This window comes from Ranitomeya variabilis, chromosome 1 (assembly GCF_051348905.1).
Source record: "Ranitomeya variabilis isolate aRanVar5 chromosome 1, aRanVar5.hap1, whole genome shotgun sequence".
Taxonomy (NCBI): domain Eukaryota; kingdom Metazoa; phylum Chordata; class Amphibia; order Anura; family Dendrobatidae; genus Ranitomeya; species Ranitomeya variabilis.
The window spans coordinates 1068144144-1068169194 of NC_135232.1; the positions used below are offsets into that span (position 1 = coordinate 1068144144).

Genomic DNA, 25051 nt, shown 5'->3' on the forward strand with positions numbered 1-25051 from the left:
GACACTCATACCACTTTTTGTATTAGGGCTCATACTCACTGCGAGAAACTCGGATGAGTCTCGCACGTCAATACCCGGCACTCGGATCGGAGCGTGAGGCCGCGTAGCAATACATGAGCCGCACGCTCCGCTCCTGAGTGCCAGGTGCAGTGCTGGGTATTGACGTGCGAGACTCATCCAAGTTTCTCGCATGTGAGTATAAGCCCTTAGTGAAGAAGCCGGATGTTTAAGTGAGTCTATACCTAAACACATTTTAAAACCTCATTCAGATTGTTTAACATATGTGATCTATCGATGTTTTTAACCGATAGAACAAATACCTATTATAATATATGGGACTGTTCATATGTCTGTAAAAAGAATCATGGGTACATGTCCATTTTGGATCTAAGTCATGAATCAGAATTACCCATACAATTCTATTACCCTGGTTCACGCTGGTCTTGATGAGGGGGTGTGCTGGAGTCAAACATTCCTAATTCAGGCATGTCTGAAAAGTGGTGTGCGCTTCCCCTTACTCCATTCAGTGACTAGAGTAAAATTTATGGCATAATGTACAGCAGAGCTCACCATGAATTAGAAAAGCTGTGGTGAAACTCCCCTCTCAGCTGGGGAAACCTGGCGTGAAAATGTCAGAGTCACAACATTTTTACACAAACTCGAATTTTGCGACTTATTAAAGTGTTTTATGCCAGATTTCTGATGAAAACACTGATAAATTGGGGTCTATGCGTCTATCAAAAATAACAAACAACAGACATTATCATCGGTTTGCCATTGTGTGATTGCAATCGGTAGGAGAAGTTATGAAATGTATTTATTTCTTTTTTTCATCAGAGAAAATCACTGATAAAAATGGTTAAAATAAGACATGGATCAAACATTGATGAAAGTCGGATCCAAAACACTGATGAAAGTCAGACAGTTTTTTGTATTTAAGAAACAAATGACTATTGTCTGAATGGTGGATGAAACGCCATTCTTACTAAATTCCTTCCATGGTATACAAACCCCAGAAAATAATATTTTTGCCTCTGAGAAATACAAAAACTGTCCTTGCGGCAAATTAAAAAACAACCTTGTAAACGGTAAAAACAATTTTTTTTTACTCTTCATAACAGTTTTGATTCATGTGCATGGAGCGGATCACAGAGCAAATGTTCACAGGTGAGCGACCTCATGTTGGCAATTTGTACTCACAGGATTGTGGTGATTCTTCAGTAGCTCTGACTTTGGCCTGAGGTAATACGCAGGAGGCACAGCATTTTCGTCTCTGCAGTACCATTCTTCCAGAGTCCTTGTATCCAGCTTGGCCTCAATGGCAGAATCCAGAATCATTTCAAACTCCGAAGACTCGACTTCCCCAGGGATTCGGATGGTTCCATACTTTTCTCCGAGCAGCCCCTGCGCAATAGAATTAGCACAGTTTACATCTGACATATCGAGGTCCCTGTGGAATTTGGTTAATTAGGCTTAGCGACAGCAATGGAAATGAATCACTTCTGTGGCACTGAATGAAGCAGTGTGAATACAGCTTACAGGGGATCAATCAGCTGAACAACCGATGTATTCGTTTCAATGTTGTGAAGCCAGGCGCACCGGCATACAGCCACTGGGGCTATCCTTCCTCCGAGATGAAGGTCACTCGTATCTCCGGGACGGCTCGACACGACAAGATACAAATATTTTCTTGAGTCATAGTATAAAACTCAGAATTTCCCATGAGAATTACACTATGGAGAAGTAATCGCCAACCTGTGTTTCTCCAGCTGTTCCAGAAATACATCTCCCTACAGGGCATGCTGGGAGCTGTAGTTTTTCAACATCTGTAGATACAGGGGTTGAGGACGACCATTGCTACAGAAGATACATTTTCAGTTTTGTAAGATTTTACAATTTTACAGCTAAAAATTGAGATGGATTTTCTGCTTCAAGCCGTCAATAATGTGTTTATTGATTATTTCGGTGGGAAATGTTTTCTTTATTAGAAAAGCAGGAAATGTGTGAAGTGCGTGTGTAGCTTAATTGCTGATTTTCGGCTTCTAAATTAAAGCTCGAATGTCACTGTAATCAAAATGTATCTGCCTGGAAAGGTAACCCAGTGCACAACTAGGAGAAATAAACGGGCTTGGAGCAGATCTGTCTCCTTCTCCTGAGATACAGAAAACAACTGGAAAGTGGAAAAGGGTTTTATAGAAGACCTGTCACTTGCTATAAATGTGGAATTTGTTTCTTACTGGTCTAAATGCCACTGTTCCACGGAATCAGAGGTTTTTCTTGTTCCTACCTCTCTCCATTTCAGATAAATGTCCACCTCTTTCCTATAAATAAAGTCCTGTTTGCTGGAGGGTGAAGACTTCAACTTTCCTCTCTGGGCATCATCATCAGGAGGACCCCCCACATGGAAAACAAGACTAGTACAAAGGATCAGAAAGGCAGAAACCCACCAAAAAACCTGCCAGATCAACTGAGATCAGATAAGAGAATTACTGTACATATTATTGGTGGGAAACATCTTTTGGACTGCAGTCGTTATATATACAAGTCTAATACGGGTTGGACACTAGTCTATACGCTGTGTTCTAACATAACCAATCATTACAGCAAGAGAAAAGAATGTGAGCTTACTATGCTTTAACAGTTTCTTTGGGTGCCGAATCCCGTGGGTGAAGAGCATATGGTAGAAAACTATATGGTAGAAAAAAAACGTGTTTCTGGCACTAAGTATGACCTTAGTTATCTAGTTATTAGAATCAGAAATGTGTCAGGTTAACTAAGGGCATACTGAATGCCAGAAACTCATCAGTGTTTCCTACCGTATGGGAATACTTTTTTAATGTATTTGAAATATTTAATATTTTACCAGTGGAATTGATGACAATTCTCCCTTTTTCCTTTATAAAAAATCATTAATACCCTTCTTCACCCCATTTCAAGGCTTCTTGCCGCCCATCAATCATCGGTATAAACATTGGGCAGCAGAAAATGACCATTTCTAGGACTCAAGATGAGTGAACTCATGTCATTTGTCCATGGGACAACTTTCCTGGTTGTCCTCTGATTGCATCCATTTATGCACAGGCGGCACAGATTCAGGAGGTTTTGTTGCCTCTATCTACAAGTGAGTTGAACATGATTAACCAGCTTTCCATGTAGAAGAGCATGCAGTCGTGAAGGCTGTTGGTTTATCTACAATCTTCACTCTTATGGAAAGTGGCATAGCTTCTCTCCAACTTTCTATACAGCTGATCCATGAGCAGTGGGAGGCCCTAAAGAGCGGCACAGGCATAAGAAATTGGGTGTTTGATTGAGTTACGTCAGAACACAACAGCTAAGAACATTATAGAAACTAGAAACATTTTTGACTAGAAAGTGACCGACCTCTCTGTGGGCAATTTTTTCCCCAAGTTAAATGCCTGCATCTTGAGCTAAAAATAATTTTTATTATAGGGTTTTGTTTAAAATGTTGTACCATCTACAGCCTCTATGTCACATTGTACATAGCTGGCTGCAGAATGAGATAGCAGTGTATTTGACAGTTAATTAATTTAAAAGAGATTGTAACTCTTATCTGTCTTCTCCTGAGCAACTAGGAACTAAAGAGTCTTTACACATTTCTTCTAGTATATCTCCAACAAAGAGCTCTGACGTGACATGAAGCTATGAGGCACAGTGCACAATAAACATGGAGTCCTACTAGTTTATCTCCAATGTTTTTTCTTTTTCTTTCCCAAGCTAAAAAAGGTTCACCATTTTATATCTTACAGTCTTTTGATGCTGTGCATTATGTGTAATTTCATAATATTGTATCCAAATGGAAATGAACAAAATGCTAAGGTTGAAGGGCTAGATGGAAATGAATGCTTTTAGCGGAATACAGCCATTATTTACTATATGCAGCAATGTGAACTTTGTGTCATGTTTTTTTGTCGAGGTCTTAGTTGTGTCTGTTTTTGGACAAAATGGGTGGTAACCGATATAGTTACTTAGAGTTGGAGAGGATTGTCTCATGCCCTTAAGTCTCCCAAACAATCCAAAACATTGGCCAAGAGTCGCTTTTAGGGGTTGTCTGGAATTTTAATACTTCTTACAATGGGCCATCAATATTACATTATTGGGTTTTGACTCTCAGACCTCCCACCAAACTCACCAAAAGCTGTTTAACATCTTCCTGATGTAAGACATAACAGTATATCCTATGTCAGGTGAGAGTATACGGAGAGAGCTCAGGACGTGAGCTTGCACCAAACGTGACACATGTTGAACTTGTGACAGTGGTATCTAAATAGACTGTTTGCTGTTGTGTGCATGGACTGGTTAACATCCCCCTCTGTGACATGGGGTGCTGACACATTATCATGGCAGCAGAGGGCCCGCTGAAGGCCAATATCCCTGCAATCTTAGGGTACTGTCACACAGTGCAATTACGATCGCTACGACGGTACGATTCGTGACGTTCTAGCGATATCGTTACGATATCGCAGTGTCTGACACGCAGCAGCGATCAGGGACCCTGCTGAGAATCGTACGTCGTAGCAGATCGTTTGAAACTTTCTTTCGTCGCTGGATCTCCCGCTGTCATCGCTGGATCGTTGTGTGTGACAGCGATCCAGCGATGCGTTCGCTGGTAACCAGGGTAAACATCGGGTTACTAAGCGCAGGGCTGCGCTTAGTAACCCGATGTTTACCGTGGTTACCAGCGTAAAAGTAAAAAAAACCAAACCGTACATACTCACCATCTGATGTCCGTCAGGTCCCTTGCCGTCTGCTTCCCGCTCTGACTGTGAGCGCCGGCCGGAAAGTGAGAGCAGATCACAGCGGTGACGTCACCGCTGCGCTCTGCTCTCACTGTACGGCTGCACTCAGTCAGAGCGGGAAGCAGACTGCAAGGGACCTGACGGACATCAGATGGTGAGTATGTACGGTTTGTTTTTTTTTACTTTTACGCTGGTAACCACGGTAAACATCGGGTTACTAAGCGCGGCCCTGCGCTTAGTAACCCGATGTTTACCCTGGTTACCAGCGAACCTCGGCATCGCTCCAGCGCCGTGATTGCAAAGTGTGACCGCAGTCTACGACGCTGGAGCGATACTCATACGACGCTGCGACGTCACGGATCGTGCCGTCGTAGCGACGAAAATTGCACGGTGTGACGGTACCCTTAGTCTCCTTTTGATACCTAGTTTTTAGCCTTTAGCTGGACTTCCTATGAGAGCAGCATTTTCTGTAATATCGCAGTATATAGAAGAAGCAATGAACCAATCACAAATTCAAGTCCCGTAGGGGGATTTTAAAAAAAGGTAAAAAGAAAATGTTTTAAAAAATGTGCAAAAAGGATTGAATTTAATCATCCATTTTCCCAGTTAAACCCCTTCATGACATTTGACTTAAATTTATGTCATGGCGATTAAGTGGGCACAGAAGCAATGCTTGCACGATTGCCACCAGGAGCTCGGCTTAAAGGGAATCTGTCACCCCAAAAATTATATGAGATAAGGCCACCGGCATCAGGGGCTTATCTACAGCATTCTGTAATGCTGTAGATAAGCCCCTGATGTAACCTGAAAGGTAAGAAAAACAGGTTATATTATACTCACCCAGGGGCGGTCCCGCTGCGGTCCGGTCCAATGGGTGTCGCGGTCCAGGTCTAGAGCCTCCCATCTCCAAAGTACTGCAGTGCGCAGGCGCCGGGAAAGGTCAGAGAGGCCAGGTGCCTGCGCACTGCAGTACTCAACAGGGCAAACAAAGTACCGCTGCGCAGGAGCCGCGGCAGGAAGACAAGAAGAGGACGTGATCGTATGAAGATGGGAGGCGCTGGACCCAGACCGCGATGCCCATCGGACCGGACCGCATCGGGACCGCCCCTGGGTGAGTATAATATAACCTGTTTTTCTTACCTTTCAGGATACATTGGGGGCTTATCTACAGCATTCTGTAGCCCCTGATGCCAGTGGCCTTATCTCATATACGATTATCGGGGTGACAGACTCCCTTTTAGTGAAATCCGACCTCTGGCTGTCATAGCCAGGAGTGGTGCCCACACTGCCTGGGCCATTTAACCCCCAAAATACTGTGATCAATAGGGATCACAGCATCTAGAAAGCTGGGAGAGATGGGGCATCCTTCATATAGCCATCCCCATGATGTAATTGCGAGGTCTCGATTAGCTGCTATGTAGTGTTGAGCATTCCGATACTGCAAATATCGGGTATCGGCCGATATTCGCTGTATCGGAATTCCGATACCGAGTTCCGATATTTTTGTGATATCGGAAATCGGAATCGGAAGTTCCCAGTGTATGGTTCCCAGGGTCTGGAGGAGAGGAGACTCTCCTTCAGGCCCTGGGATCCATATTTATGTAAAAAATAAAGAGTAAAAATAAAAAATATGGATATACTCACCCCTCCGACGGACCCTGGACCTAATGGTGCAACCGGCAGCCTCCGTTCCTAAGAATGCAGTGAGTGTACAGGACCTGCGATGACGTCGCGGTCCTGTGACTGGTCGCGTGACCGCTCATGTGACCACTCACGTGACCGCGACGTCATCAAAGGTCCTTCACTCTCTACATTCTTAGGAACGGAGGCTGCCGGTTGCACCGCTAGGTCCAGGGTCCGTCGGAGGGGTGAGTATATCCATATTTTTTATTTTTATTCTTTATTTTTTACATGAATATGGATCCCAGGGCCTGAAGGAGAGTTTCCTCTCCTTCAGACCCTGGGAACCATCCAGGATACCTTCCGATATTTGTGTCCCATTGACTTGTATTGGTATCGGGTATCGGTATCGGCGATATCCGATATTTTTGGGATATCGGCCGATCCAATCCGATACCGATACTTTCAAATATCGGAAGGTATCGCTCAACACTACTGCTATGTCAACCTGAGGTCATCATGACGACTTCCGGGTCTGCCAACTATGGTGGCCTACATTGCAATGCATTATATTATACCAGACATCAAAGCAATAAAAGTTAAAATTCAACAGAGGGACTAAGTAAAAGAATAAAAATAAAGTGAAAATAAATTGTAAAAATATTTTTTTAAAAAGTCACAACATAAATGAAAAAAAAATTGTATCAATAAAAATGGTATTGCTGAAAATGTCATTTTGTCCTGCAATAAAAAAAAAAGCTGCCATACAGCTCCATCAAAGGAGAAATAAAAACTTATAGCTCTCAGAATAAAGAGATGGCAAAACAATTCTTTTTTCCAGACAGTAGTTTTTATTGCGTAAAAGCGCCAAAACTTAAAAAATGATATAATTGTGGTATCGCTATAATCGTACTTTAATCGTACTGACCAGAAGAATAAAGCTAAGTTATCACTTTTACCACACAGTGAATGGCATAAAAAAACAACTAAAAAACAATTCCTGAATTGCCGTTTTATTCTTCATTCTACCTCTCAAAAATTGGAATAGAAAGAGGTAAAAAAAAGTTATGTGCCATAAAATGGTACCTGTAAAAATGTCAACTAGTCCCATAAACATCAAGCTCTCACATGACTGTGTAGGCAGAAATATAGAAAAATTATAGATCTCAAAATATGGCAATGCAAAACCTTGTTTTTGCAAAAAGTGTTTTTAGTGTGTGACAGCTGCCAAACATAATAACCCTTTATAAATCTGATATCGCTGTAATCGCACCAACCAGTTCTCTAATCACTTATACTGCACGAAGAATGGCTTAAAAAATAAATAAAACAAATTCTTCACCTGCTGTTGATTTGTTCATTATGCCTCCTAAAGATCGCAGTAAGGTTTGGCTCACATTTATCCTGTGCTCTGCACTGAGTGCTTACCACCCTGGGGTTTCCATATAAATCTCTGAAATACGTGATTCAGATGTTAACCCCAGTGGAATAGTCCCTATAATGAGGCAGATGGAGGCACTATGGTTGCCATCTAGCCTATAATCCAACAGTGTCCCTCTTTTTAAGTATGCATAACAGACCGGTCGGTCAATGGCAGATTTGCAATTTTCACCTAGCAACATGCATCGCTGCTTGTTTCTGCAAAACATCAATGGAGTAAAAATCATCACTACACCTGTAAATAAATTCCCAGAGGGATGTAATTTCCAATATGGGGTCACTTGAGGGGTGATTCTGCTTCACTGACACTAAGGGGCTTTGTATAAGGAATGCAAAACTATTCTATGATAATTTGTTCTGCAAGAGTCAAATAGCGCTCTGTCCCTCCCAAGTCTCACCATGCAGCTAAACAGTACTGTACAGACACATATGGTGAATTTCCACCATCAGCAGGAATTGTGGGACACATTTTGGTGTCATTTTTACCCATTTCCCAGTGTGAAATTTAAAATCTTATGCGAATACAAAATTTGTGTGTTAAAAATGTAATTATTTTTATGTTACTGCCTAATGGTATCAAATTTTGTGACATACCCATGATGTGTCATTATGATCACTACACCCTTAGATTAATTCATTGAGAGTTGTAGTTTGAATAATGAGATCACTTATAGGAAGGAGGGGGGTTCTACTGTTTTGGCACCTCAGGCGCTCTACCAGTGGGTCATGGCATCCGCAATCCACAACAGCAAAATCTGCACTATAATACAGGGCATATTCCCTTCTGAGCTTTCCACTGTGCCTGAAAAATAGTTCCTGATTACATGCTGGGCATTGGCGACCTCGGAGAAATTGCCCAACAAACTGTCCAGTCCATTTTTTCCTATTAGCCCTTGGAAAAATAAAAAATTTGGAGCTAAAACAACATTTTATTGATAAGTGTAATTTGTTATTCATCGCCCAATGGTATAAAATTCAGTGAAGCACATGTGGTGTCAACATGTTCACTGCACCCCTAGATGAATAGGGTATTGGCGTACTCAGGAGAAATTGAGTGACAAATTACACTGTTCATTTTTTTTTTTTTTTTGAAAATTAAACATTTGGGCAAAAGCAACATTTTAGTGTAAAAAATGGAAAAGTTCCATTTACTCAACCTAATGTTATACAATTCTGTTAATCGTCTGAGATTAAAAAAATGCTCACTACATCCCTTGATGAATGTTTCAAGAGGTGTATTTTCCAAAATTGGGTGACTTGTTTTTTTTATTATTTTTTTTTTGCTGCTTTGGCATATCAGGGTCTCTTCAAATGTGACATGGCTTCTGCAATGTATTCCAGCCAAAATTGAACTCCAGAATTCAATTGGTGCGCCTTCCCTTCCGAGCCATGCCGTGTGCCCAAACAGTAGTTTTCCACCATATATGGAATATTGGTGCACACAATAGAAATTGCATAACAATTTGTGTGGTCCATTTTATTACCCTTGTGAAAATGAAAAATTTAGGGCTTAAGCAATATTTTTGCAGAAAAATTTATTTTTTCATTTTCACAGCTTAACATTATAAACTTGTGTGGAGAACCTGTGGATTCAAGGTGCTTATCAAACCTCTAGAAAAGTTCTTTGATGGGTGTAGTTTACCAAGTAGTTTCCAAAATGGGGTCACCTGCGGGGGATTGTTTAGGCACATCAGGGGCTCTGCAAATGTGACATGGCGTCCGCTCTATTTTCAAGTAAATGTTTGCGTTCAAAAAGTCAAATCATGCTTTTTCCCTCCCGAGCCTTGCTGTGTGCCCAAACAGTAATTTGACACCACAAATATGGTATCAGCATACTAAGGGGAAGTTTCACCACAAATTTTATGGTCCATTTTCTCCTGTTACCCTTGTTAAAATGCTAAATTTGGGGCTAAAGCAACATTTTGTGGGAAACATTTTCATTTTTTTTCTTCCACATTGCTGTAATTCCAGTTAAGCACCTGAAGAGTTAATAATACAATTCTTGAATGTGGTTTTGAGTACATTGAAGGGTGCAGTTTTTAAAATGGTGTCACTTTTGGGTATTTTCCTCTCAATTTAACTATTTTGTGTGATACAACTATCTGGTTTACAAATATAAAAATTAAAAGTTAGAAAATTGCTTCATTTTCTAAATATTCACCAAAATTCCAATATTTTCATAAATAAACACAAAAAATATCAACCTAAATTTACCATAAACATAAAGTACAATGCGTCACAATAATAGCAGAATCACTGGGTTATCTTGAAGCATTCCAGAGTAATTACTAATTAAAATGACTATACTGGAGTGCTGACTTCATAAAATAAACATGATTTTATTAATGCAATTATACATAACGTAACATATCGAACAAAGATGTGGAGGTAACTAGAGATAGTATCCATAATAAGTGCCTAGAGTGGCTAATATATTCATTTTTTCCAATACCATATACTGTATCTATGTATAATGTGGAATTGCCTCTTACCCTAACCTCTTATTCCTGGGGCACGTATTGTGGATCCTATCGCCACTTACCTCCACATCTTTGTTTGATATGTTACGTTATGTATAACTGTATTAATACAATCAAGTTTATTTTACGAAGTCAGCACTCCAATTTTCTTTATTTATATCCTTTCAGGAGTTTCTTCTTTACTTTATCCCCACTTGATTAAGACTTTATTATGTTGATTACATAACCTTTTATTTGACTTATAATCAGTGTCATTTATTTAATATTAAAAAGACACTGGTCAGAAATTTGGTGAAGACAAGCTCAGAGGTGAAGGGGCTAAAAATAAAGAAATTATATATAGAAAAAAAAATTGTTACTCCCATATCTGAAAAAGTTGTATCTATAAAATGAAAAATTAATAAATCAATACAGTAAAACCAGTAAAAAAATAAAAGAAATCAAAACACCAAAATTGCCATTTTGTAGAATTGCAGTTTACGTTATGTTGTGGCGGGCTAGGCATTTGAGCGTTGTACCATTCCAGTGAATATTAGGAGTCTGACCTGCAAAAATGTAATATTAATGGTCCACATTAATAATAGATTATCAATAGAGATGAGTGGAGCGATTTGTGGAAATCCAGTCCATCGGTCAGGTTGGTAGTCTCTAGCTGGTAGATAGGAGACTCGTGAAATTCTTATTTTCTGTGCCCCTGACACAGATGACATTGCAACACCTCAGCTAATCAAAAGCCAAGAAAATACTGACCGGTGTGATTCATTCTGCCTATCTCTAGCTATCAATCCTTTTAGGTATCATTTTCTAAGTTATACACAACTAAAATGACATTAGAAAGATCACAATCCAAAAATGTCTAGCGCATCATCACCTTCAGTCTTCAAGCGAAGGTTGGTTTCACATGTCCATGGACAATGGACCGTTCTTGCATTGACCTGTTGGTCTCCAGACCTAAGCTAACGGTTTCTTAGGAATACATGAAGCTTTTGGCTGAGGTCAGGAGATCCGATGGTCGGGCCAGGTATTCTGATGTGAGAACGGTCCATGAGTCACAGATGTGTGAAACTAGCCAAACGGTGATAGGACTAAACACACAGTAAATACGTTCCAGCTTCATTGAGCCAATGGTGCAGTATATCTGAAATAATGGTATGCCACTGAGCACATTAAATACAGAAAAAATGACTTGAAAAGATTCCAGAGACAATTTTTATTGCCGGGCAGCAGGAAATTTATGGTTGTACTTGGAGAACATAATACAGCAGCTGACTTAGGCAGTGGGATTTATAGCTTTTCAAGCCATAATATTCTTTATTTGAGCAAAACATAATAAAATCACTACTATTAAATATATCACATTATATGAGTTTAGTTTTGTGTACGGATGATAATATATATTTACAGCCTACCATTCCAAACACTATATAACATGTAACATAGATTTTCACTGAGGGTAATAACAAATGCCAATATTTCTATGAAATGATGTAATAAAACGCAGACTAAATCCTGCCCACAGTCACATTTTAGTCTTACAAGCTGTGCTCAATGTTACCATCCACAGGTAGAGTGATGGGCGCTTCATGGATCCATTTCTCGAGAGCAGTTGTATGGCCATTTTCTCAGCATGAGTCTACACCAAGTGTTTAGTAATGCAATGATCAGAATACACTGGAGTCATATCCCAGGAAAACTTAAAAGATGCCCAGCATATTTCATTTTATTCTTTTATTTTTCTATGCATTACAATAAGCACATAAAATACAGCATCCTCTGCAACGCTGTGGCCTTTGTAGGATTCAAACACTTACAGGAAGGGAGACACATGTATGAACTATGGGGGGCGCTGTGCGTAGAACTGTTCATCGGTCCCATAGCATAAGTTTGAATGTTGCTCCGAACTAAGTCTGCAGCCATGTGGTGAGAAGAAACAGGACCCTCAGGACCCCCATCTAATAATTTTGATAGTGAAAACACTTAGGCTTCCCATACATTATCACCTATACTCTATATTATTATCATAATAAATGTACTTTGTGGTAAAATTACTTTAAAGGGAGTGTTTCAACCAGTTTCAGATGAAAACTCCCATGGATGAATGTGGTGGGTTTGGCCCCTGACACTCCCCCAGTAAAAAACTGATTTTGCCAGAGGAGGCCATAGTTTGCCATTATTTTTAACTGAAGTGGCTATTGCCTGGAAAATGTAGTATTACGTTAAGGTAATTCAGAGTAATCAGAGTCGCATACATACAGTTTCTACCACCCTGCTGCACCAACATCATCTGTCCATGCTGCTCAATCTGGACAGAGGGCTTTGACGATCTATCTCACAATGTGAGGCATAACAGTCTGCCGTGTGTGAACTTTTGTGAAAAAGGGATAAGGGAGTAAGTTGGCACCAGACACCTCTGATGACATATCTTCATGTGGAGCAAAGGCTCGAGCACAATGATTGGCTGGATTGCCTGACATAAGTTTAATGTGCATGGCCTCCTTTACAGTGTCAAACAGTTCTGGCATGTAGAATGGGTATTGGGTGGACTTTTAATGAGACAATGCTGTCCAGTTCTAGTTTTCAGAAAAAAGCAATGCCTTTAAGGAAGTCACATACAAATGTTCACAAGCGTAACTATTGATGACTTTGAACAAAATACACTCTCTTCTATGCTTTTTGAACTCCAAATATTGAGATTTTTTTTTTTACAATTGCCCAGGAAATCAATACAGGAAAGCCTTGCATGGTGTGTAAGAGGCAAATTTGTCACACAAGTAACTCTGCTTCCCTAAACACCTTACATAGGGGTACCTGAGTGTGTACGTGCAGGTCTGTTTCTTCCGCAAACCTCTTCAGGTTCAGTTCTGACACCTGCCACTAGTCAGGTCCTCCCTAACTATGGGCCGGCCCTACAGTTAACCCTGTCACCCTTGACTAACAAGAACTGTAGCCTCCAGGAAGATAAAAATATACAATACATATTGCACACACTAAAACAACAGGGGTCTTCAGGGGGGGTGTTACGCCATTTTCTCCAACTTCACAAGTGTTCTCAGGATTTCTGGTTTATACTACAGAGCCCGAGGTTAACCCCTTTCTGACCTCGGACGGGATAGTACGTCCGAGGTCAGATCCCCCGCTTTGATGCAGGGCTCCGGTGGTGAGCCCGCATCAAAGCCGGGACATGTCAGCTGTTTTGAACAGCTAACGTGCCCGCAATAGCGGCGGGTGAAATCGTGATTCACCCACCGCTATTAACTAGTTAAATGCCGCTGTCAAAAGCAGACGGCGGCATTTAACCGGCGCTTCCGGCCACGCGGCCAGAAATGAGCGCATCGCCGACCCCCGTCACATGATCGGGGGTCAGCGATGCTTCTGCAGAGTAACCATAGAGGTCCTTGAGACCTCTATGGTTACTGATCCCCCGGTAGCTGTGAGCGCCACCCTGTGGTCGGCGCTCATAGCACACCTGCATTTCTGCTGCATAGCAGCGATCTGATGATCGCTGCTATGTAGCAGGGCCGATCGCGTTGTGCCAGCTTCTAGCCTCCCATGGAGGCTATTGACGCATGGCAATAGTGAAAAAAAAGTTAAAAAAATGTGAAAAAAATAAAAAAAATATAAAAGTTTAAATCACCCCCCTTTCGCCCCATTCAAAATAAATCAATAAAAAAAAAAATCAAACCTACACATATTTGGTATCGCCGCATTCAGAATCGCTCGATCTAGCAATAAAAAAAACATTAACCTGATCGCTAAACAGCGTAGCGAGAAAAAAATTTGAAACGCCAGAATTACGTTTTTTTTGTCGCCGCGACATTGTATTAAAATGCAATAACGGGCGATCAAAAGAACGTATCTGCACCGAAATGGTATCATTAGAACACGTCAGCTCAGCATGCAAAAAATAAGCCCTCACCTGACCCCAGATCATGAAAAGTGGAGACGCTACGGGTATCGGAAAATGGCGCTTTTTTTTTTCTCGCAAAGTTTGGAATTTTTTTTCACCACTTAGATAAAAAATAACCTAGTCATGTTAGGTGTCTATGAACTCGTACTGACCTGGAAAATCATAATGGCAGGTCAGTTTTAGCATTTAGTGAACCTAGCAAAAAAGCCAAACAAAAAACAAGTGTGGGACTGCACTTTTTTTGCAATTTCACCGCACTTGGAATTTTTTTCCCGTTTTCTAGTACACGACATGCTAAAACCAATGATGTCGTTCATAAGTACAACTTGTTTCGCAAAAAACAAGCCCTCACATGGCCATATTGATGGAAAAATAAAAAAGTTATGGCTCTGGGAAGGAGGGGAGCGAAAAACGAACACGGAAAAACGGAAAATCCCAAGGTCATGAAGGGGTTAAGTAGTGTCAAAAGCAAAGGAAATTTCTCTCCGACATATGTAGCCAATAGGAATTTAGGGGCTTGAACACAAATGTGAAACTTCTCTGCCCAGCGGTGTTAACTATTTGGTTACCATGCAACAAGAGAATGAGACAATATGGATACCACAAACACAAAATGGAGTCTGTTCTCTCATTTTGAGCTTTCTTCCAGCCTCAGATTTGCATACATTGCCTGGGTCTGGTTATTATTTAAGGAATGAAAATGCATGTAAAAAGTGGTTGGAAACTAGCTAATATGATGTTACCCATACACAGCACTGCACTCATGTACGGATTCCTGTTCTCCTTTTTCTCTATAGCGCACAGACAAAAAGTAGCAGCAGCAGCATCATGGAGAAAATTATAGAGCAGCACTGAGTAGTGTAGTGCGTAGAAGAATTCAGCTCTGGGTTGCTGTTAAAGACTTGTTAGACGGCTCAGCATGATCTATTGCTCAGCCTATTTTCTCCCTATAGCCCTCACTCCTCATCCTTTCTCTCCCATATAATCGGACACATAACCTCACACTTCAGTTTGCTGGCAGTCCACCTTGTCTTGTGCAAGATGGAGTTGAGCTGTTTAATTTTTTCAGAGTGGATATTGAGTTTAAGAAGAATTAAGGAGGAGATGAAGTAGTTAATAAGTGGAGGAAGACCAGAATTGTGTGATCAGATACATTACGTTTCCTAGAGCAGCACCCTGAAAGTGGTAAGCTACATATTCAAATATTAATCATACCAAGGTACTAATCAACCAAGTTTTGTGGGTCCACCTGACCGGCAAGGTGTCTTCATAAAGATGGATACCAGTGCTATCATGAGGAGGAAGGTAGGGAGTCTCAATGCTGGGATCCAAATTCCAAGAGTCATCAGCAATGGAGCTGGAGGGTGCTTAGTAAAATCTCACAAAAGTTTAGTTAGCCCATAAAAAATAAGAACACCCTCCTCCCCCCATAAAACAGCCTGACGCGTTTCTGGTGCAGTGTGCATCCTTAGTCATGGACTAAATACACTTTTGTGAAATTTTACCTGGATGGTGTGCTATCTACAATCCTTTCTCTACTGCAACCAGTGCTATCATCATACATACACAGCAGGTTATCCCTTGCCAATGTTTGTCCCTTTGTTAAGATGCAATAAAAACTTTGTAATTTGTGTAAAAGTGGGTGTAAATGTAGTAAGTAGATTTTGTCATTTTTATGCACAGTAACAGCATACAAAACTTTACAAGTGACTCTTAGAGAGAAGAGCCTAACAAGCATTCATCCATAACACATGTAATAAATGTGGCTGTACCGGAATACAGCGTCCAGCAATCTTAAGTGATGACAGGTAATGAGAACTGGGAAGTGACAGTAAATCAGAGACGCTGTAATTGTAGCTATAGCCGAGCCTGCAGACACACATAAAACACAGAAGAATCACAAAAGTGCTATCCAGATGGATATTCGTCATCATGCCAGATTTTGACATGAATTATATATAAATCCAGACTCTTAAAAAAATGTGAAACACATCGAAAAAGAAAAGTCTAAAATGCTAGCATTTAATAAATGAAGAAAAAGAATCATTGACCATCTCTCAAATTTGTTAACTGTCAACATCGGGGCTTGAAAATTTGTGAAACTTTCAGAATTATCCATGTTTGAAAATAAGTTTGGCAGTAAACGACATCACATTTTCATTGTTAAAAGTAGATAAAGAGAACAAAATCAAACAAAGAGTCAAAATATCACACTTTGTCATCTTTTATATTGAGAAAAATAATCAAATCTCACATCTGCGAGTTGAAAAATTAGGATGAATGTTTAGGATTAGCAGATAATTTGAATGTGAAATTACAATCTAGTGTTTTCAATCAATAGGATGATAGTTAGGTATGAGTTGTCGACCTATTTTATTTAAAGAACAAGGATTTGTGTAACATAGCACAAACAAAGGAGATTTTAGAGGACCTCGGGAGAAGAGTTGTTGATGCTGATCATGCTGGAAAAGGATAGAAAACTAAACCTAAAGAAATTGGACTCTGCCGATCGACAGGCAGATTATAAAATTGGAAAAAAATTAAAGATCATTATTAACCACACTAAAAGTGGTCAATCAACAAAAATATCTCCAAAAGAAGGGCATAAAATAGTCTAGGGGGTCACAAAAGAACACAAGGTGAGCGCTAAGCCACTAAAGGCCTTTCTCATATTAGATAAAGTTAATGTTACTTAGTTCACCATCAGGACAATGAAGCAATGATGCGGTGCATAGCTAGATTGCATGGAGAAAGTCACTGTTCTCCAAAATGAACATTGCTGCCTTTCTGCAGTTTGTTCAAGATCACCTGGTCAAGCCAGAAGGCTGTTGGAATAATGTTTTGTGGATGGATGAAACTAAAATAGAGTGGTTTTTATTTAAACAAAAAGACTTATATTTGGAGAAAGAAAAATACTGCATTACAGCATAAAACCCCTTTACCCTCTGTGAAACTTGGTAGTGGTGGAAGTATCATAGTTTGGCCCTGTATTTCTGCATAAGGACAACTTACCATTATTGACGGAAACAATGAATTCGGAATTTTATCCGCAAATTCTAAAGGACTATGTCAGCACATCTTTCCATGAGCTGAACTGCAAATGAATGTGGGTCATACAGTAAGACAATGACCCAAAGCACACAAGTCATTCTACAAAAGAATGGTAAGGAATAGTGATGTGCGAATATACTCATTACTCGAGATTTCCCGAGCACGCTCGGGGGACCTCCGAGCATTTTTTAGTGCTCGGAGATTTAGTTTTCCTCACCTCAGCTGAATGATTTACATCTCTTAGCCAGCTTGATTACATGTGGGGATTCCCTAGCAACCAGGCAACCCCCACAAGTACTTATGCTGGCTAACAGATGTAAATCATTCAGCTGCGGCGATGAAAACTAAATCTCCGAGCACTAAAAAATACTCGGAGGTCACCTGAGCGTGCTTGAGAAATCTCGAGTAACGAGTATATTCACTCATCACTATTAAGGAAGAATAAAGGTAAAGTTTTGGAATAACCAAGTCAAAGTTCTGATCTTAAACCCAGAGAAATACTGTTGTTGGACCAGAAGTGTGCAGCTCATGGAAACCTCATGTAAAGTTTAGCTGTTCTAGTGGGATTTTCTTGCCATTTTCTTGCATTGCACAACGAAAGCCATGGTCCATAAACGGCTTAAAACACAACAAAAGGATCTCATTGTTGGAAGATATCAGCTAGGAGAAGGGTACAAAAAAAATTGTAAGGCACTAGATATCATGGAGTTCTGTGTAGAAGGTCTTCAAGAAGTGCTTTATGATTGGCACAACAGTAATATTACGTAGAACTGGACATCCTCCAAAAATTAATGAAAAGACAAGAAAAAAATTGATCCAGGAGACTGCCAAGAGGTCTACATCAACATAAAAAGGAGCTGCAGGAATATCTGACAAGTACTGGCTGCGTACCTCATGAGACAACAATCCCTCTTATTTTTCAAACAGCCAAGGCCTGAAAGTGTTGGCACCCTTGAAATTGTTCCAGAAAATGAAGTATTTCTTCAAGAAAATTATTAGGCAAAAAAGATCACAGCAGCACATGTGCATGAATCTAGGCCATGTGAAAACACAGAAAAACATTAAAAACATTCAAAATAGATTATACTTCTCAAGAACATTTTTTCCCAAAAATCTTTTTATAATTTTTTTATTTACAAAACTTACAGTAATAGATGAAAATGAAGGTTCTTAGCGCATAAATTGGACAATTCATTTGTGCCCATCAACCACGGCATTTGAAAAAATGTTCTTGAGAAGTATAATCTATTTTGAATGTTTTTAATGTTTTTCTGTGTTTTCACATGGCCTAGATTCATGCACATGTGCTGCTGTGATCTTTTTTGTCTATATAATGCAGTTTTGCAGCATGCACGTGGTCACATTAGGAGTGCTGGTTGTTTTTTTTGTCTATCAAGAAAATTATTAGACATGTATATTTCCTTTATGTTTATTGCAATAACACAAAAAAAGCAGAGAAAAAAAGACAGATTGGACAATACTTCACACAAAACTAAAATACAAAAATAAATAACTGCAATCAATCGCTTCCTATAACCATTAGCAAGCTTCTTACACCTCTCAGCTGGAATTTTGGACCACTCTTATCTTTCAAACTGCTCCATGTCTCTCATATTTGAAGGGTCTCCCAATAGCAATTTTAAGATCTCCCCACAGGTGTTTCTCAATAGGATTTAGATCTGGACTCATTGCTGGCCACTTCAGAACTCTCCAGCACTTTGTTTCAATACATTTCTTCTTGAAGTGCTTGGGGTGCTTTTTTGAACTATGTTTGGAGTCATTGTCCTACTGGAAGGACCCATGACCTAGGACGCAAACCAAACTTTCTGACACTGAACACTACATTGCGACCCAAAATACTTTGGTAATCTTCCAATTTCATGAAGCCTTGCACACAGTCAATACACTCAGTGTCAGAGGCAGCAAAACAACCCCCCAAAAATCTGTGACCCTCAATCATGTTTGACTGCAGGTACTGTGTTTTTTTCTTTGTAGGCCTTATTCTATTTTCGGTAAACCGTAGAATAATGTGCCTTACCGAAAAGCTCTATCTTGGTCTCATCTGTCCACAAGACGCTTTCTCAGAAGGATTTTGGCTTACTCACATACATTTTGCCAAACTGCAGTCTAGCTTTTCTATGTCTCTGAGTCAGCAGTGGGGTTCTCCCGAGTATCCTGCCATAGAGTTTAATTTCATTCAAATGTCGATAGATCACGTCGACACTGATGCACCCTGATCCTGCAAGGCAGCTTGAATGTCTATGGAACATGACTGGAGTTGCTTATCCACCATCTGAACTATCTTGCATTGCAACCTTTCATCATTTTTTTCTCTGCCAACCACATCCAGGGAGATTATCTACAGTGCCATGGGTTGTAAACTTCTTGATTATGTTGCACACGTGGACAAAGGAACATCAAGATCTCTGGAGATGGACTTGTAACCTTGATATTGTTGACATTTTTCAACAATTTTGGATCTCAAGTCCTCAGAACAGTTCTCTTCTCTTCTTTCTGTTCTCCATGCTTAGTGTGGCACACACAGACACACAATGCATCTTCTTCCTTGTTTTTATCTGGTTTCAGGTGTGATTTGCATTTTGCCCACACCTGTTACTTGCCACAAGTGAGTTTGAATGAGCATCACATGCTTGAAACAAAGTTGTTTACCCCAATTTTTGAACAGTGGCAAAAAGTCTGACCAGTCCATTTTTGGAGTTTTGTGTGAAATTATGTCCAATTTTCCTTTTTTCAATACACACAAAGGAAATAAACAGGTGTATAGCAAAACATGTGTAATTGTCATAATTTTCTGGAAGAAAGATTTAACTTTCTGGAACAATTTCAAGGGTGCCAACACTTTCGCCCATGACTGGCGCAGTGGTTAGCACTGCAGCCTTGCAGCGCTGGAGTCCTCGGTTCAAACCCCACCAAGGACAACATCTGCAAAGAGTTTGTATGTTCTCTCCGTGTTTGCGTGGGTTTCCTCTGGGCACTCCGGTTTCCTCTCACATTCCAAAGACATACTGTAGGGAATTTAGATTGTGAGCCCCATCGTGGACAATGATGACAATGTGTGCAAACTGTAAAGCGCTGCGGAATATGTTAGCGCTATATAAAGATAAAGATTATTATTATTATTATTATGACTGTATATGGTGCCTTGCGAAAGTATTTGACCCTCTGGTGTTACGGTTCTGCAATACAGGACTAAGATAGAAGGGGGAAAACAGACCCTGCACTATGACTAGGCTGAAACCCTACGATGGAGTGGGCGACCCATTCCTTGTGAATAGACCCACCGACGATCCTAGGTTAATCTTAAACGAAGACCTATAGATAAGGGGAAGGGTTCCCTAAAAGAACTAAGGACTGGGAACAAAAAAGGGTCACCTCCTAATAGAAAACACAGAGAAGGCTGCAGGAACCAATAGAAAACATAAATTAAGGCTAGCAGAACCAGAGGTACCAGCACTGCACAAATAACACACACAGAACACAAAGCAAAGCACCAAGCTAGAGCTCAAGCAGAATAACACTGTTGTCCAGCAAGGACTGGGAGGCAGGTGCTGGTTAATAAAGAGTGATACAAACACCTGACCCAAGGCAAACCCAGCACCAGAGGAAAAAGACCAGCAGCCAGAACTCCACAAGAAAATGGCAGATAGTCACAAACTAAACAGATTCTAACACCTGGAACTTTTCAACCTTTTCCCACATATCATGCTTCAAACATAAAGATACCAAATGTAAATTTGTGGTGAAGAATCAACAACAAGTGGAACACAATTGTGAAGTTAAACAAAATTTATTGGGTACTTTAATTTTTTGTGGAAATTCAAAAACGGAAAAGTGGGGAGTGCAATATTATTCGGCCCCTTTAACATAATACTTTGTTGCGCCACCTTTTGCTGCGATTACAGCTGCAAGTTGCTTGGGGTATGTCTCTATCAGTTTTGTACATCGAGAGACTGAAATTCTTGCCCATTCTTCCTTGGCAAATAGCTCGAGCTCAGTGAGGTTTGATGGAGATCGTTTGTGAACAGCAGTTTTGAGCTCTTTCCACAGATTCTCGATTGGATTGAGGTCTGGACTTTGACTTGGCCATTCTAACACCTGGATACGTTTATTTGTGAACCATTCCATTGTAGATTTCGCTTTATGTTTGGGATCATTGTCTTGTTGGAAGACAAATCTCCATCCCAGTCTCAGGTCTTTTGCAGATTCCAACAGGTTTTCTTCAAGAATGGTCCTATATTTGGCTACATCTATCTTCCCATCAAATTTAACAATCTTCCCTGTCCCTGCTGAAGAAAAGAAGGCCCAAGCCATGATGATGCCATCACCATGTTTTACAGTGGGGATGGTGTGTTCAGGATGATGAGCTGTGTTGCCTTTACGCCAAACATATCATTTGGCACTGTTGCCAAAAAGTTCGATTTTGGTTTCATCTGACCAGAGCACCTTCTTCCACATGTTTGGTGTGTCTCCCAGGTGGCTCGTTGCAAACTTTAAACAACACTTTTTATGAATATCTTTGAGAAATGGGTTTCTTCTTGCCACTCTTCCATAAAGGCCAGATTTGTGCAGTGTATGACTGATTGTTGTCCTACATCTCAGCTGTAGTTCTCTGCAGTTCATCCAGAGTGATCATGAGCCTCCAGGCTGCATCTCTCATCAGTCTTCTCCTTGTTTGAGATGAAAGTTTAGAGGGACGGCCGGGTCTTGGCAGATTTGCAGTGGTATGATACTCCTTCCATTTCAATATGATCGCTTGCACAGTGCTCCTTGGGATGTTTAAAGTTTTGGAAATCATTTTGTATCCAAATCCGGCTTTAAACTTCTCCACTACAGTATCACAGACCTGCCTGTTGTGTTCCTTGGTCTTCATTATGCTCTCTGTGCTTCAAACAGAACCCTGAGGCTATCACAGAGCAGGTGCATTTATACGGAGACTTGATTACACACAGGTAGATTATATTTATCATCAATAGGCATTTAGGACAACATTGGATCATTCAGAGATCCACAATGAACTTCTGGAGTGAGTTTGCTGCACTGAAAGTAAAGGGGCCGAATAATATTGCACGCCCCACTTTTCATTTTTGGAATTTCCACAAAAATTAAAAAAATAATAATAATTTCGTTCAACTTCACAATTGTGTTCCACTTGTTGGTGATTCTTCACCAAAAATTTACATTTGGTATCTTTATGTTTGAAGCATGATATGTGGGAAAAGGTTGAAAAGTTCCAGGGGGCCGAATACTTTCGCAAGGCACTGTATATAGTGGTATCTTTTATTACTTAACAGTTACTTTGATGTAATGCAGTTTAATGTATTGCATGCGATTATTAGAGTATTTCTTATCGTTCATTAGCAGATGTAATTTATTCCCTCTAATTCTGTGTAACCGCAGCAGGAAAAGGCAGCTTTTCTTGGTTTTCATATGTTGAGTAAACAATCTTCCCGCAGGGGTTATATGATAAGAGAAGCTCCTCAGGGTACACAGCAGTTACTGTCGAAAATGTTTTGGGTAAATATCAGAAGTTTTCCTGCCAGTGGAACAAAATTATTTCCAAATGACAGAAATTACTTATGAAAATCTTGTTAAAGATGTTACAAAAAATTAATTTTCTACTATCTGAAATTACACTTGGCATGAACAATTTGACTTGCACGTGTTTGTGTAAGAATGCTTCAGGCTCGAGTCTTCTTAAAACTTGTAGGCATCTGTTTGGGATATTTTAATTTCTTGACAATCTGTTACAGACTTCTGCCTGTGTTGTGCCGTTATGGCACTCTGACCGCCACTGTGCCTACGTTGTCAGGAGCAGAACTGAGGCTCTAATCTACCCTGGCAAATCACTACAACATCTCATGTGCCATGGTCTGCAGTGTAGAGATGTCCAGATACACTATATTCACCTATACACAGACCATTCTTGCTGTAACAGTTACAGACCACAAATTATATGACAGATATGGAGTATCACTGTACCCAGAGCAATCTGTTGTATGCATTATACTTGTAAAATGGTCTAAAGATGGAAAACAAAACATTTTAACATTTATCATTTTTCTTATATTTTGCCAAAATATAAATTCATAAAAATGTATTACTAGCATGTATGAACTGTACCAAAAGAATAAAACAATTGGTCAACAAGAATTAAAACAAGGCTTCATAAGTATTTTGCCTGAAATACTAAAAAGAGTTTTGACAGAATGCTGAGAAAAAACAAACAAACAATTTTTGAGTTGTAAACACAGTTAATCATCTGATTAGTTCTTAAAAGGGAATCTGTCACCCCCTGGGACGGATTTGACCTATTACTATGGGCATACAGGTTATAGAAATGTTAATCTAGTCTTACCTGTATGCCTCATAGTTGCGGTCTAGATGTGGAAAAATAGACTTTTATTTCATTATGTTAATGATTTCGTCCATGCTCCGGGGCGTGCAATGCCTGGAAGAAATTCTTGCCTCCACTCTTCATTATACTATCACCCCCGTGTCATGCACGTAGCACTGACCTGAGACAGCACGTTGTGGCTCCAGAATCCCACGCATTAGCCCTGCATTTGTTTGACAATCTGTATTTTTTCCTTCTCTCTATGGTCAGTGTATTCAGCGTTCTTGTGCACCGGCGCCTGTGCACAAGAACCGAACCATAGAAAGAAGGAAGAGATACAGATTGTCGAGGAAGTGTGAACCTGACCACGGAAAGAAGGGAGAGGTACAGATTGTCGAGGAAGTGTGAACCTGACCATAGAAAGAAGGGAGAGGTACAGATTATCCAGGAAGTGTGAACCGGACCATGGAAAGAAGGGAGAGGTACAGATTGTCGAGGAAGTGTGAACCGGACCATGGAAAGAAGGGAGAGGTACAGATTATCCAGGAAGTGTGAACCGGACCATGGAAAGAAGGGAGAGGTACAGATTGTCGAGGAAGTGTAGTGTATTAGCGGGATTCCAGCGTGGGATTCAAGCACCATAACTGCAGGTTACAGGCCAGTGCAAAACACATGGCAGGGGGTGACAGTATAATGAAGACTGACCAATGAGATGACAGGTTCCCTTTAAAGGAAAAAAGGAGCAAATATAAAAATGTGACTTTTAAAGGGAATCTGTCACCTGAATTTGGCGGTATTTGTAAATGTCCTGTTTTCAGTCAGATGGGAAGTGTTTCTTTCTTTTCCTCCACCCCATCCTTCCCCGCTGTCCGCAATATTTTCCGGATTTGGAGTAGGTGTCTTCCATAGTTCGCGCATGCGCAATGCAATCTTGTCTCGCGCACGCGCAGTATGCTTTGCCCATCTGCCAGCAAAGCCAAAAAGCATAACCGAGCCCCCTCCATGTTTAACAGTAGGTACAATGTTCTTTTCTTGTTATGCTTAATTTTTGCGTCTGTGAACACAGAGCTGATGTAACTTGCCAAAAAGATCCAGTTCTGTCTTATCTATCCAAAGGACACTCTACTAGAATCATTGGGGCTTGTCAATATGCATTTTGGCAAATTTCAGTCTCACATTTTAATGATTTGCTTTCAACAATAGTTTCCTACTTGACAGTCTTTCAAGAAGTCCAGTTTGGCCAATACAGTGACCTCTAAACTCCTAGGAATTTGTTCTGTGCTCTTTGATTACCATTTGTATTATCCATCTCTTCAATTTATCATCAGTTTTCCTCTTATGGCCATGTCCAGGGAGGTTGGCTACAGTTCCATAGACCTTAAAGGGGTTGTCCAGCCTTAAGTCGCAAGTCTACAGTAACTAAGTGACTTACTTACTTACT

At 40.3% G+C, this 25051-nt stretch overlaps 1 protein-coding gene across 2 annotated transcripts in view; it reads right to left on the bottom strand.

The window, feature by feature from the left end:
* NWD2 (NACHT and WD repeat domain containing 2) overlaps nt 1-25051 on the bottom strand; it is a 298741-nt gene that overhangs the window by 50892 nt on the left and 222798 nt on the right. For both annotated transcript variants that reach the window (XM_077279924.1, XM_077279925.1), the window contains exon 4: nt 1201-1404. In XM_077279924.1, coding sequence (XP_077136039.1) covers nt 1201-1404 — 204 coding nt within the window. The remainder of the gene's footprint in view (nt 1-1200; nt 1405-25051) is intronic.